We start from the raw sequence: 14,366 nt of genomic DNA on the forward strand, positions 1-14,366 counted from the left end.
GCAACTGGGACTACCTTAGTGGTATAAACTGGGCGACATGGACATGTTGGGCCGAAGGGCCTGTTTCCATGTTGTAAACTTCTATGATTCTCTCTCTCTCTCTCGGTGCCTCTGTCTCTCTCTCTCTCTCTCTGTTCCCCTCTCTTTGTCTCTCTCTTCTACTGTCTATGTGTCTCTCTCTGTCTCTCTGCTTCTACTATCTCTCTATCGGTTGCTCTGTCTTTTTCTCTCTCTCCCTCTTTCTGTCTCTCTCTCCCTTTCTCTGTCTGTCTGTCTGTCTCTCCTCTCTCTCTGTCTGACTGTCTCTGTTTCACTCACTGTCTCTCTCTCTCTGCCTCTCTCCCTCTGTCTGTCTGTCTGTCTCTCTCTCTGTCTCTCTCCTCTCTCTCTGTCTCTCTGTCTCACTCACTTTCTCACTCTCTCTGTCTGTCTCTGTCTCACTCACTGTCTCTCTCTCTCTGTCTCTCTCTCCCGCTCTCTGTCTCTCTCCTTCTCTCTCTCTGTCTCTCTCCTTCTCTCTCTCTGTCTCTGTCTCTCTCCTTCTCTCTCTCTGTCTCTCCTTCTCTCTCTCTGTCTCTCTCTCCTGCTCTCTCTCTGTCTCTCTCACTCTGTCTGTCTCTCTCTCTCTGTCCTTCTCTCTCACTCTGTCTCTGTCTCACTCACTGTTTCTCTCTCTCTCTGTTTCTCTGTCTGTCTCTCTCCTCTCTCCCTCTCTCTCTGTCTCTCTCTCTTTCTCTGTCTGTCTATCTCAGTCTGTCTCTCTCTCTCCTTTTCTCTCTCTCCCTCTCTCTCTGTTGCCCCTCTCTATTTCTCTCTTTCTCATTTTCCGTGTTTCTATTTGTGTTTCTCTCTGTCTCCCACATTCTCTCAGTTGCTGTCTCGCTCCCCATCTTTCTGTTGTTTTCTCCCCGTTTCTCCCTGCCTCTCTCTCTCTCTCTCTTACTCTCTCTTTCTTTCTCATCTATCTGTCTCTGACTATTTGTCTGTGTCTCTCTCCCTATCTCATTTTTCCCCTCTCTCTTTCACTTGGTCTCTCTCACATTCTGCCTATCTCTCTGTTTCTCTCTTTATCTTGATGTTTTGCTCTCTCTCTATCTTTCCCCTTGTCAGCTGTGGCTCAGTGGGTCTCTCTCTCTCTTCCCCCCCCCCCCCCGCCAAGTCAGAAGGTCGTGGGTTCGAGCCCCACTCCAGAGACTTGAGCCCCATAATCCAGGCCGACACTCCCAGTTCCAGTACTGAGGGAGTGCCGCACTGTCGGAGGTGCCGTCTTTCGGATGAGACGTTAAACCGAGGCCCCGTCTGCCCCTCTCAGATGGATGTAAAAGATCCCACGGCCACTATTGGAAGAAGAGCAGGGGGGAGTTCTCCCCGGTGTCCTGCGGCCAATATTTATCCCTCAACCAACATCACTAAAAAAACAGATGATCTGCTCATTATCACGTTGCTGTTTGTGGGATCTTGCTGTGCACAAATTGGTTGCTGTGTTTCCTACATTACAACAGTGACGACACTTCAAAAATACATAATTGGCTGTAAAGCGCTTTGGGACGTCCTAAAGTCATGAAAGGCGCTATATAAATACAAGTCTTTCTTTTTTTCTCTCTCCCTCTGTGCTCCCCTCTTTCTATACCCATCTCTACATTTTTTGTCTGCCTCCCTATCTCTTTCTCTCCATCTCTCTTTTTCTCTCTGTCCCTCTCTCACTTTCTCTCTATCACTATCTTTCTTTGTCACTCTTTCTCACAGTTTCTCTTTCTCTGTCTGTCTGTGTGTGTCTCTCTCTCCCTCGCTCTCTCCCTCTCCCACTGTCTCTCTCACCCTTTCTCTCTCTCTCCCCCATTCTCTCTAACTCTCTTTCTCTCTCCCTCTCTCTATCTGTCTGTCTCTCACCCATCTCTCTGTCTCTCTCTCTCTCTCCCCTAACTCTCTCTCTCCCTCCCACTGTCTCGCTCCCTCTCTCTGTGTCAGTGTCTCTCTCCCTCCCCCATCTCTCTGACTCTCTCCCCCAACTCTCTCTCTCACTCTCTCTCCCATTGTCTCTCTCTCTCTCCCACTCTCTCACTGTCTCTCTCTCTCTGCGTTTGTGTATCTCTCTCCCCCCAACTCTCTCTCTCTCTCTCCCACTCTCTCACTGTCTCTCTCTGCGTTTGTGTGTCTCTCTCCCCCAACACTCTCTCTCTGTCTCCCACTCTCTCACTGTCTCTCTCTGCGTTTGTGTGTCTCTCTCCCCCAACACTCTCTCTCTGTCTCTCTTCCCCCAACTCTCTCTCACTCTCCCATTGTCTCTCTCTCTCTGCGTCTGTGTATCTCTCTCCCCCCAACTCTCTCTCTCTCTCTCTCCCACTGTCTCTCTCTGTGTCTGTGTGTCTCTCTCTCTCCCCCATCTCTCTGTCTCTCTCCCCCAACTCTCTCTTACTCTCCCATTGTCTCTCTCTCTCTGTGTCTGTGTCTCTCTCCCCTATCTCTCTGTCTGTCTCCCTCTCTCTCTCTCCCCCTATCTATTTCTCTCTCTCTCACTCTCTCCCCCATTGTCTCCCCCTCTCTCTCCCACTCTTTCTCACTCTCCCATTGTCTCTCTCTCTCTCTCTTTCTCTGTGTCTCTATGTATCTCTCTTCCCTCTATCTCTCTCGCTCCCTATTTCTCTCTCTCACTCACTCACATCATCTCTCTCTCAATCTCCAGAGGACATTATGGTTCTGTTTGAGGTATGGTGCCACAGGATGACATGGGTAGGGTGTTGGGGTCAGGATAACGGGCCTTTTATGACCACTCTCTCTCTCTTTCTGACGGTTACAGCCAACGCCACCCTGAGGGCCTTGGGATCACCGGCGGTGCAGAGCGTGGTGTTCGACGCAGCCCGGCAGGTAAGGATAGCCCAATCCCTGCCTGTAAAACATGCCGCCAATCGGGCACTTGGTGGACGATCTGAACAGGACCCAATGCCGAATGTGAGGTCCCGCCCCCTTTGACCTGATGTCATTACATAGAATTTACGTAGAAAGATTTACATAGAATTTACATATAATTTACATAGATTTACATAGAATTACACATAATTTACATATAATTTACATAGAATTACATAGAATGTACAGCACAGAAACAGGCCATTCGGCCCAACTGGTCCATGCCGGTGTTTATGCTCCACACGAGCCTCCTCCCTCCCTACTTCATCTCACCCTATCAGCATATCCTTCTATTCCTTTCTCCCTCATGTTTATCCAGCTTTCCCTTAAATGCATCTATTCTATTCGCCTCAACTATGAGGGGTTTTGATAGAGTAGATAGAGAGAAACTGTTTCCAGCGGCAGGAGGGTCGGTAACCAGAGGACACAGAGATTTAAGGTAATTGGCAAAAGAACCAGAGGGGGTGAGATGAGGAGAATTGTTTTTACGCAGCGAGTTGTGATGATCTGGAATGCGCTGCCTGAAAGGGCGGTGGAAGCAGATTCAGTAGGGAAATGGATAAATACTTGAAGTGGACAAAATTTGCATGGTTACGGGGAAAGAGCAGGGGGGAGTGGGGACTAATTGGACAGCTCTTTCAAAAGAGCCGGCACAGGCATGATGGGCCGAAAGGCCTTCTTCTGCACTGTAAGATTCTATGTGGTTCCACATTCTCACTACTCTCCAGGTAAAGGAATTTCTTATTGGATCTATTGGCGACCATCTTATATTTACGGCCCCCAGTTTTGGACTCCCCCAAATGCAATGAATGTTGCCGTGGAGACTGCATTTCTAAAGCATTGCCTTGTGCTAAAACCATGCCTGGCCCTTTTACCGACCGTGTCTCCTGGGTTCTAGGTCTCAACGCCAGGACACCGAGATCTGTCTGTCTATGACAACTGGATGAAGCATTCGAATCGGACCAGCCCTCTCCATGGTGCCATCCCAAAGTAAGCTCTCTCCTTGATACCTAATCTCTATCTGTAATGTATTAAAAAATCTAACACACAACTTTTCCCGTTGATAAATTCCCATGTCCACATTTAGAATGGGAAATGCCTATGTAAACATGTCACGTTGTAATTACACCCGCCCACCAGTGGTGGCGCTGCTTTGCCTCTGTTTAGGTCTCCTGGCTCCTAGGAACACAGGAACAGGAGGAGGCCATTCAGCCTCTCAAGACTGTTCCGCCATTCAGTTAGATCATGGCTGATGTGTATCTTAACTCCATTTACCCCCCTTGGTTCTGCAACCATTAATACCCTCACCCAACAAAAATCGATCAATCTCAGTTTTGACGTTTCAGTTGACCGCCCCCACCACCTCCCAGGCTCGACAGCTTTTTGGGGGAGAGAGTTCCAGATTCCCACTCCCCTTTGTGTCAGGAAGTGCTTCCTGACATCACCCCTGAACGGCCTCGCTCTAATTTTAAGGTTATGCCCCCTTGTTCTGGACTCCCCCCACCAGAGGAAAGTTTCTCTCTATCGGCCCTATCAAATCCTTTAATCATCTTAAACATCTTTATTAGATCACCCCTTAATCTTCTATACTCAAGGGAATACACGCCCTGTCTCTGCAACCTGTCCTCATAATTTAGCTCTCAACTCCTATGCTCCACCTTCTCTGCTTGTAAAAGCGAAGAATAATTAAAAATGGGGACAGAATTACCTTTGCATGCCTTGGTACAAGTAGCCCCCTTTAGCCCCAGATCAACAGAACACTTGATTTTGACTGTGTGCAATGACAGGGGAGATCAACAAGTATTATATCAAAAAACATACCTATGTGTACATTTCCTGTCCACAAGCCTCACTTCCCGGTGTCCCGAAGTCTGGTCACACTTTTTAACGTCAACACTTATGTTATGTTATGCCTATGTTACTGGTTATCAAGGGGAACCCCTATGTAAACAATGAGGCTGTAATTGCGGGGTTGTGGCCACTAGTTGGCATCGTAGCTCCACCGTATCCTCCGACACACTGTGAGCAACACCAAGGGAGCACTGATGTGTGAGCAGATTTACGACTGTAATATTAGGGTTTGTTGCAGGGTCACAGTGGGTGAGCTGGTGCAGGGAGACTGGGTGTTACCTGAGCCTGCCACAGTCTGTGGTTTACTTAGAACCTTCTTAAAATTCATTCTCGGGATGTGGGCGTCGCTGGCGAGGCCGGCATTTATTGCCCATCCCTAGTTGCCCCTTGAGAAGGTGGTGGTGAGCCGCCTTCTTGAACCGCTGCAGTCCGTGTGGTGAAGGTTCTCCCACAGTGCTGTTAGGAAGGGAGTTCCAGGATTTTGACCCAGCGACAATGAAGGAACGGCGATATATTTCCAAGTCGGGATGGTGTGTGACTTGGAGGGGAACGTGCAGGTGGTGTTGTTCCCATGTGTCTGCTGCTCTTGTCCTTCTAGGTGGTAGAGGTCGCGGGTTTGGGAGGTGCTGTCGAAGAAGCCTTGGCGAGTTGCTGCAGTGCATCCTGTGGATGGTACACACTGCAGCCACAGTACGCCGGTGGTGAAGGGAGTGAATGTTTAGGGTGGTGGATGGGGTGCCAATCGAGCAGGCTGCTTTGTCCTGGATGGTGTCGAGCTTCTGGAGTGTTGTTGGAGCTGCACTCATCCAGGCAAGTGGAGAGTATTCCATCACACTCCTGACTCTTGCCTTGTAGATGGTGGAAAGGCTTTGGGGAGTCAGGAGATGAGTCACTCGCTGCAGAATACCCAGCCTCTGACCTGTTGTCGTCTTTATACCCTGTATTCTTGTGACTGTAAGATACGAGAGGCAAACGTCACGGTTTGTCGGATGCACGATTCTCTACGTGCTGAATTACTGACATCAGCCATCGTCTTCGGTCCCCGCCACAAACTCTGTTACCTAGCCACCGACTCCATCCCTCTCTCTCTCAAACCTCAGCGGCGGCGGGGGGGGGGGCTACCAACTGAGTCACGGCTGAAACCTGACCAGCTGGTGACCATCCTCCTTTGGCTTCATGTTGACTCCAAGACAGCCCTCCCACCCCATCTCCTGCGTACGCAGATAGGACAATCTCCCGGCTAAGGTTTAGAAGGTCATCGCCTCGTTAACCATTTAGCAAAGAGTTGGAGCTGGGCGCAGTTCCCGTTCACGCCGTGAATTGGGGGTTCCCGCTGAAGCTGTGTCGGCCGATCGGGAGGCTCCCAGAGGGAATTCCCGATCAGCTTCAGGATCAGAAGGGTGCTTGTGGACGTGGCCAGCTGATGCTCGGATTGCAGTCCCGCCAGGACTGGGAGCAGCGTAGGAGAGTGGACCACTCCCTCGATGGACCAGTGGGCAGGCGCCTCGGTCCAGCGCGGGTACAAAGATGGAGGGCGGCAGAGGTTGGCGCTGTACGATTGACCCTAGTGCCCCGGGGGTTAGAGAGGAGGAAGAATCAGGTCGGGTTCCAGCTCCTGGTCACTGTCCAGCGACCCCTGCGGGAATGGGCGCAAACAGGGTCAGGTGTGATGCTCCCCCCATGGTCAAATAGCCTGCTAACACTCACTGCCTGGGCTTACAGATGAGCAGAGGCCCCAGAGGGTGGTCAGCACCCATGGGCCCCACACACCCGCAGGAGGCATTGTCTGCGGAGCAGGCGAGAGCCACGGGAATGAGGTGCAATGCTAGGCAGAGCTCGGAGTATTTCTAAGATATTATCTGCTTTTTCCCAGCATGGGCACCCTGGGAGCGGGCAGTGACTATGCGCCCTTCTTCCATTACCTGGGGATCAGCTCCATGGACATTGCGTACACGTACGACAGGGTAAGCTCAGGTCTTTTGTTTCTCTCTGCCCCTCGGTGTGAGACAGGGCAGTCCCAGGGCAGTGGGTGGGCACTGTTCAACTTGGCTCAGGTGCGGCGTGTGTTGGGGCGATGTGTATGGTGAGATGCAGTGTGTGTTGGTGTGAGGTTGTGTGTTGGTGCAATATCGTGAGTTGGTGAGACGCGGTGTGTTGGTGCGACGCCGTGTCTTGAGACGCAGTGTGTTGGTGCGATGTCGTGTCTTCGTGAGACACGGTGTGTCGCTGCAGACTGGTGACGGTATTGGTGCCACTATAACTTGATCATGTGGTGTGGGGAGCTGGTACTGTGTGTTGGTGTCGGTGTTGGCTTGTGTTTCATTGTGTGTCCACGTGTTTTTGTGTGTGTTTCTGTGTGTGTGTCTGTGTTTTTGTGTGTGCACGTGTGTCTGTGTTTTTGTGTGTTTGTGTCTGTTTTTTTGTGTTTGTGTCTGTTTTTTTGTGTGTGCACGTGTGTCTGTGTTTGTGTGCGCGCACATGTGTGTGTCTGTGTTTTTGTGTGTGCACGTGTGTGTGTTTTTGTGTGTGCATGTGTGTCTGTTTGTGTGTGCGCACGTGTGTCTGTGTTTGTGTGTGCATGTGTGTATCTGTGTTTTATGCGTGTGTGTATGTGTTTTTGTGCGTGTGTGCATGCGTGTATGTGTTTCTGTGCATGTTTCTGTGTGTGTTTGTGCGTGTGTACAGGGGAATGGATTTCACTCAACTTTGTTCTCTCCTCTCTCCTCCCAAGTCAAAAACGAAAGCTCGGATCTATCCTGCTTACCACACAGCCTACGACACCTTCGATTATGCCTCCCGCTTCATCGACCCAGGTACGTGCAGTTAGCACTGGCGCTAACTCTGCCACCCTATGCCCCCAGGGCAGGCAGCGTGAGGGAGGGGGAGGGGGGGGGGAATATGCTTGTGATTCCCAGGGCAGTCACTCCCTGATCTCAGCATTACTGTCGGGGCAGCTGCCACAGAACAAGATGATCGCAGCCCATTCTTGCGTAGCGGGGGCTGGTTTCAGCAGGCCGGGGCATCATGCCCACCCTCCCTGTTGGTGGGGGCATGGAACGCCACCCTAGGGTGAAGAATTTGGGATTCCCAGGGGCCTAGTCAGCATTAAGGGATCAACGGATTGCGCACTTACACTTCCCGGAAATCACTACTTTACATCACCAAAAGATGCTTTGCCCACTCACCCACCCTCTCAAACAGGCAACACAATGGGACCAACACTCTCCACAGCAGCACTGTCGGAGGTGCCGTCTTTCGGACGAGACGCTAAACCGAGGCCCCGTCTGCCCCTCTCGGGTGGATGTAAAAGATCCCACGGCCACTATTGGAAGAAGAGCAGGGGGGGAGTTCTCCCCGGTGTCCTGGGCCGATATTTATCCCTCAACCAACATCACTAAAAAAACAGATTATCTGGTCATTATCACGTTGCTATTTGTGGGATCTTGCTGTGCGCAAATTGGCTGCTGCGTTGCCTACATCACAACAGCGACTACACTTCAAAAGTATTTCATTGGCTGTAAAGCGCTTTGGGACGTCCTGAGGTTGTGAAAGGCGCTATATAAATGCAAGTCTTTCATTGTTTTCCCCTAAACAAGCTCTTGTAACCAAGGCAACCCATCGCTCTGGGCCAAACCCAGTTGACGCACTTGAGAATCCCACACAAGCTCATGAAAGGCGCTGTGGAAATGGGAGTTAAAGGCAGTCTATGATCTGTGAGGTGTGTGGGGTCCGTAATCGTCCACCAAACGGCTTTCTGCAGCGATCCATCGTAGACGCGGCCTGTGGCGGCAAAATGCCCGTCTGGAGCCGCGCACCCGAGGCCTAGTCTCCCGGCAAGAGCCTCAGTGCGGCCAAGAGGCCTGGGAATACCCACGCGCTTTGCCCCCTCGCCCTCTGCGCCCGCGGGTTACCGCCCTGCCTCACCACCCGCCTCGCGTTCCACCCTCCAGGGTTCACCAGCCACCAGACGGTGGGCAGGACGGCCGGGAACGTGCTGCTACGTCTAGCCGACAGCGCCCTCCTCCCCTTCAACGCCAGCGACTACACCGAGGCCATCGATCAGCTCTACCGCACGGCACAGAAAGAGTTCGCCGCCGAACTCAACAAGCAAAACATCTCTCTGGGTGAGAGCACGGGTAACGGGCACAGTCGGGAACCGTCCGGGCATCGGCGGCTGCTCGACCGGGGCGGTCATCGAAAGTCCACAGCAACCCCCTCCCCCGCGGGCTCTCCCCCTCACAAAACCCCTCGATGAGATTCCAGCCTGTAACTCACTCCCGGGTATCTGTTATTCTATATATAAACCCCCCGAACCCCTCGATTAGATTCCAGCCTGTAACTCACTCCCGGGTATCTGTTATTCTATATATAAACCCCCCCGAACTCCTCGATTAGATTCCAGCCTGTAACTCACTCCCGGGTATCTGTTATTCTATATATAAACCCCCCGAACTCCTCGATTAGATTCCAGCCTGTAACTCACTCCCGGGTATCTGTTATTCTATATATAAACCCCCTGAACCCCTCGATTAGATTCCAGCCTGTAACTCACTCCCGGGTATCTGTTATTCTATATATAAACCCCCCGAACTCCTCGATTAGATTCCAGCCTGTAACTCACTCCTGGGTATCTGTTATTCTATATATAAACCCCCCGAACCTCTCGATTAGATTCCAGCCTGTAACTCACTCCTGGGTATCTGTTATTCTATATATAAACCCCCCCGAACCCCTCGATTAGATTCCAGCCTGTAACTCACTCCTGGGTATCTGTTATTCTATATATAAACCCCCCCGAACCCCTCGATTAGATTCCAGCCTGTAACTCACTCCCGGGTATCTGTTATTCTATATATAAACCCCCCGAACCCCTCGATAAGATTCCAGCCTGTAACTCACTCCCGGGTATCTGTTATTCTATATATAAACCCCCCCGAACTCCTCGATTAGATTCCAGCCTGTAACTCACTCCCGGGTATCTGTTATTCTATATATAAACCCCCCGAACCTCTCGATTAGATTCCAGCCTGTAACTCACTCCCGGGTATCTGTTATTCTATATATAAACCCCCCCGAACCCCTCGATTAGATTCCAGCCTGTAACTCACTCCCGGGTATCTGTTATTCTATATATAAACCCCCCGAACCTCTCGATTAGATTCCAGCCTGTAACTCGCTCCCGGGTATCTGTTATTCTATATATAAACCCTCCCGAACCCCTCGATTAGATTCCAGTCTGTAACTCACTCCCGGGTATCTGTTGTTCTATATATAAACCCCCCGAACCCCTCGATTAGATTCCAGCCTGTAACTCACTCCCGGGTATCTGTTCATAGAATCATAGAAAATTTACGGCACAGAAAGAGGCCATTCAGCCCATCATGTCCATGCCAGCTGAGAAACGAGCCACCCAGCCTAATCCCACTTTCCCGAATCTGGTCCGTAGCCCTGCAGGTTACGGCTCTTCAGGTGCACATCCAGGTATTTTTTAAATGAGTTGAGGGTTTCTGCCTCTCCCACCCTTTCAGGCAGTGAGTTCCAGACTCCCACCACCCGCTGGGTGAAAAACTTTCTCCTCAGCTCCCCTCTAATCCTTCTACCAATTACTTTAAATCTATGCCCCCTGGTCACTGACCCCTCTGCTGAGGGAAATAGGTCCTCCCTATCCACTCTATCTCGGCCCCTCATAATTTTATACGTCAATTAAATCTCCCCTCAGCCTCCTCTGTTCCAAGGAAAACAACCCCAGCCGATCCAATCCTTCCTCACAGCTAAAATTCCCCAGTCCTGGCAACATCCTCGTAAATCTCCTCTGTACCCTCTCTAGTGCAATCACATCTTTCCTATAATGTGGTGACCAGAACTGTACGCAGTACTCAAGCTGTGGCCTAACTAGTGTTTTATACAGTTCTAGTATAACCTCCCTGCTCTTATATTCTATGCCTCGGCTAATAAAGGAAAGTATCCCGTATGCCTTCTTAACCACCTTATCTACCTGTCCTGCTACCTTCAGGGATCTGTGGACATGGACTCCAAGGTCCCTCACTTCCTCTACACCTCTCAATATCCTCCCATTTATTGTGTACTCCCTTGCCTTGTTTGCCCTCCCCCAATGCATTACCTCACACTTCTCCGGATTAAATTCTATTTGCCACCTTTCTGCCCACCTGACCAGTCCATTGATATCTTCCTGCAGTCTACAGCTTTCCTCCTCACTATCAACATTCTATATATAAACCCCCCCTCGATTAGATTCCAGCCTGTAACTCACTCCCGGGTATCTGTTATTCTATATATAAACCCCCCCGAACCCCTCAATTAGATTCCAGCCTGTAACTCACTCCCGGGTATCTGTTATTCTATATATAAACCCCCCCGAACCCCTCGATTAGATTCCAGCCTGTAACTCACTCCCGGGTATCTGTTATTCTATATATAAACCCACCCCGAACCCCTCGATTAGATTCCAGCCTGTAACTCACTCCTGGGTATCTGTTATTCTATATATAAACCCCCCCCCGAACCCCTCGATTAGATTCCAGCCTGTAACTCACTCCCGGGTATCTGTTATTCTATATATAAACCCCCCCGAACCCCTCGATTAGATTCCAGCCTGTAACTCACTCCCGGGTATCTGTTATTCTATATATAAACCCCCCGAACCTCTCGATTAGATTCCAGCCTGTAACTCACTCCTGGGTATCTGTTATTCTATATATAAACCCCCCGAACCCCTCGATTAGATTCCAGCCTGTAACTCACTCCTGGGTATCTGTTATTCTATATATAAACCCCCCAAACCCCTCGATTAGATTCCAGCCTGTAACTCACTCCTGGGTATCTGTTATTCTATATATAAAGCACTGTTGGAGTGTCCCAGATGTTGCGTTGTCCCAGATCTCGGGGTGCCCCCGATCTCGGGGTGCAGTTTGACCTTGCCTTTGGTTTTCTAGGACACCTAGAGTCCGCAGTGAAGAGGCTGAGAGAAGCAGCAGATGGGCTGAATGCTCGAATTTCTGAGCTGAATGTTCGGAGTGAAAGGTAGGTGCCATCCGCTGTCTGACCCTAGCACCTGCACCCTTGCTGATTTTGCCCCTCAGGGAGGACCTACTGGATTTCACTGTGTGGTGTCAGTGACCGTCCGACACTGTGGTTTAAAGTGGGACAGATCTCGCCTGCTCTGATGCAAACCCCAAATACACTACACCCCAAAATGGGACATCAGATCCTGCTCTCGGCTTCAGGGAACAGAAACTGCTTTGATATGATTAACTGTACTGTACAGGAGCTGACACTGAGACACACACGGGCCGTACAGTACCAGACGGGAGTGAATCGTTCCCTTTTACCCACTGTGTGCTGTACATGTACAGGAGACACAGACACACACGGGCTGTACAGTACCAGACGGGAGTGAATCGTTCCCTTTTACCCACTGTGTACTGTACATGTACAGGAGCTGACACAGACACACACGGGCCGTACAGTACCAGACGGGAGTGAATCGTTCCCTTTTACCCACTGTGTACTGTACATGTACAGGAGCTGACAGACACACACGGGCCGTACAGTACCAGACGGGAGTGAATCGTTCCCTTTTACCCACTGTGTAATGTACATGTACAGGAAACACTGAGACACACACGGGCTGTACAGTACCAGGCAGGAGTGAATCATTCCCTTTTACCCACTGTGTGCTGTACATGTACAGGAGACACAGACACACACGGGCTGTACAGTACCAGACGGGAGTGAATCGTTCCCTTTTACCCACTGTGTACTGTACATATACAGGAGACACAGACACACACGGGCTGTACAGTACCAGACGGGAGTGAATCATTCCCTTTTACCCACTGTGTACTGTACATGTACAGGAGACACAGACACACACGGGCTGTACAGTACCAGACAGGAGTGAATGTGCCGGGTATATCTCTAAGAGCTGTCCTTGTGTGCGGATTCTATGTGCTTGTGATGGTGTCTCACTGCTCTGTGTCCTGTAATCCAGCCCACTGAAGGTGCGGATGGTCAATGATCAGCTGATGCTACTCGAGCGAGCCTTTCTCGACCCAGTGGCCTTTCCGGACAAGCTGTACTATCGGTAAGTCTAGTAACTGCTCCGAGGTAACCAGCGTACCCCACCATTCACTGCCCTCTACCAACCCCTCTCACCCTCGCATCCCAACTCCCTCTCTCCGGGAAACCCGAGGGCATGAGGTGCAGGAAGTGCCTGTTCAGTAGAACCTGATTGTCTGAAAGTGTAACCTCTCGCTCCCTGTTTCATTACTCCAGACCTGAATCCCGTTACACCCCGGTCTAGGCCCCCGTCACACGGGGTCTAGGCCCCCGTCACCCGGGGTCTACTCCCCGTCACACGGGGTCTACTCCCCGTCACACGGGGTCTACTCCCCGTCACACGGGGTCTACTCCCCGTCACACGGGGTCTACTCCCCATTACCCCTGATCTACATCCCATTACCCGGGTCTACTCCCCGTCACATGGGGTCTACTCCCCGTCACACGGGGTCCGCGCCCTGTTACACTGAGGGGGTGAATTCCCTCAAGGCTTCTCCCGCTCCGTCACCATAACTTTGGCCGACGTTGGGCAGAAGCCGCCGGGACAAACCATGTGCGGGTACTGGCGATGACAGCAGCTGGTGGCGGGTTTGCCCCCGACCATCCCTGGAGGAGACGGCCCTGAGCAAGGGGTAGCGGTGGGGGTGGGGGTGGAGGGGGATGTTGGCGGAGGCGGAAAGGGCAGCACGAGCGACCCGCGGGTTGGCGAGGGGACGGCGGAGTGACGGGAGTCTCCCCTTGTCCGTTCCGCAGGCACGTCGTCTACGCGTCGAAAGCCTCGGCCGTGCAGACCTTCCCGGGACTGGCTGACGCGTACCAACGAGCCACAGGCGGGGGCGGAGGAGCAGACGCCTGGGCAGAGGTCCGCAAGCACGTGACGATCGTCACCTACGCGCTGGAGAGCGCCGCGTCCACCCTGGAGGCGGTGATCTAGCGGGAGGGGGTGGGGGAACGGGCGGCAGACGAACCTCTGCTCGATCTCCCACCGGGACCGCTCAACCTGGAAACGACAATAAAAAGGATGATGGGTTTGGGGTGTCTTGGCACTCATTGTCCCTTCTTAATTCTTTACCGCCCCCCCTTCATGGCGCTGACCCCCCCCTCGTGGTGACCCCTCACACTGACCCCCCCCAACACTGTACCTTTTGAAGTGTAGTCACTGTTGTGATGTAGGAAACGCGGCAGCCAATTTGCGCACAGCAAGATCCCACAAACAGCAATGTGATAATGACCAGATCATGTTTTTTTTAAGTGATGTTGGTTGAGGGATAAATATTGGCCCCAGGACACCGGGGAGAACTCCCCCCTGCTCTTCTTCCAATAGCGGCCGTGGGATCTTTTACGTCCACCTGAGAGGGGCAGACGGGGCCTCGGTTTAACGTCTCATCCGAAAGACGGCACCTCCGACAGTGCGGCGCTCCCTCAGTACTGCACACTGGGAGTGTCGGCCTGGATTATGGGGTCAGATTAGTGGAGTGTGGCTCGAACCCACGACCTTCTGATTCAGAGGGGAGGGGGAGGGAGGGAGA

The 14,366-nt window shown here is 51.7% G+C and overlaps 1 protein-coding gene across 1 annotated transcript in view; it reads left to right on the forward strand.

The window, feature by feature from the left end:
- naaladl1 (N-acetylated alpha-linked acidic dipeptidase like 1) overlaps positions 1–13,883 on the forward strand; it is a 62,362-nt gene extending 48,479 nt beyond the window's left edge. Inside the window, exons 13-20 of the mRNA XM_067975747.1 lie at positions 2,798–2,865; positions 3,806–3,897; positions 6,632–6,722; positions 7,490–7,571; positions 8,709–8,882; positions 11,712–11,799; positions 12,770–12,862; positions 13,591–13,883. Of these exons, the coding sequence (XP_067831848.1) occupies positions 2,798–2,865; positions 3,806–3,897; positions 6,632–6,722; positions 7,490–7,571; positions 8,709–8,882; positions 11,712–11,799; positions 12,770–12,862; positions 13,591–13,771 (869 nt within the window). The 3' untranslated portion in view covers positions 13,772–13,883. The remainder of the gene's footprint in view (positions 1–2,797; positions 2,866–3,805; positions 3,898–6,631; positions 6,723–7,489; positions 7,572–8,708; positions 8,883–11,711; positions 11,800–12,769; positions 12,863–13,590) is intronic.
- Positions 13,884–14,366: the final 483 nt, after the last annotated feature.

Source organism: Heptranchias perlo, chromosome 43, assembly GCF_035084215.1.
Source record: "Heptranchias perlo isolate sHepPer1 chromosome 43, sHepPer1.hap1, whole genome shotgun sequence".
Lineage (NCBI taxonomy): Eukaryota > Metazoa > Chordata > Chondrichthyes > Hexanchiformes > Hexanchidae > Heptranchias > Heptranchias perlo.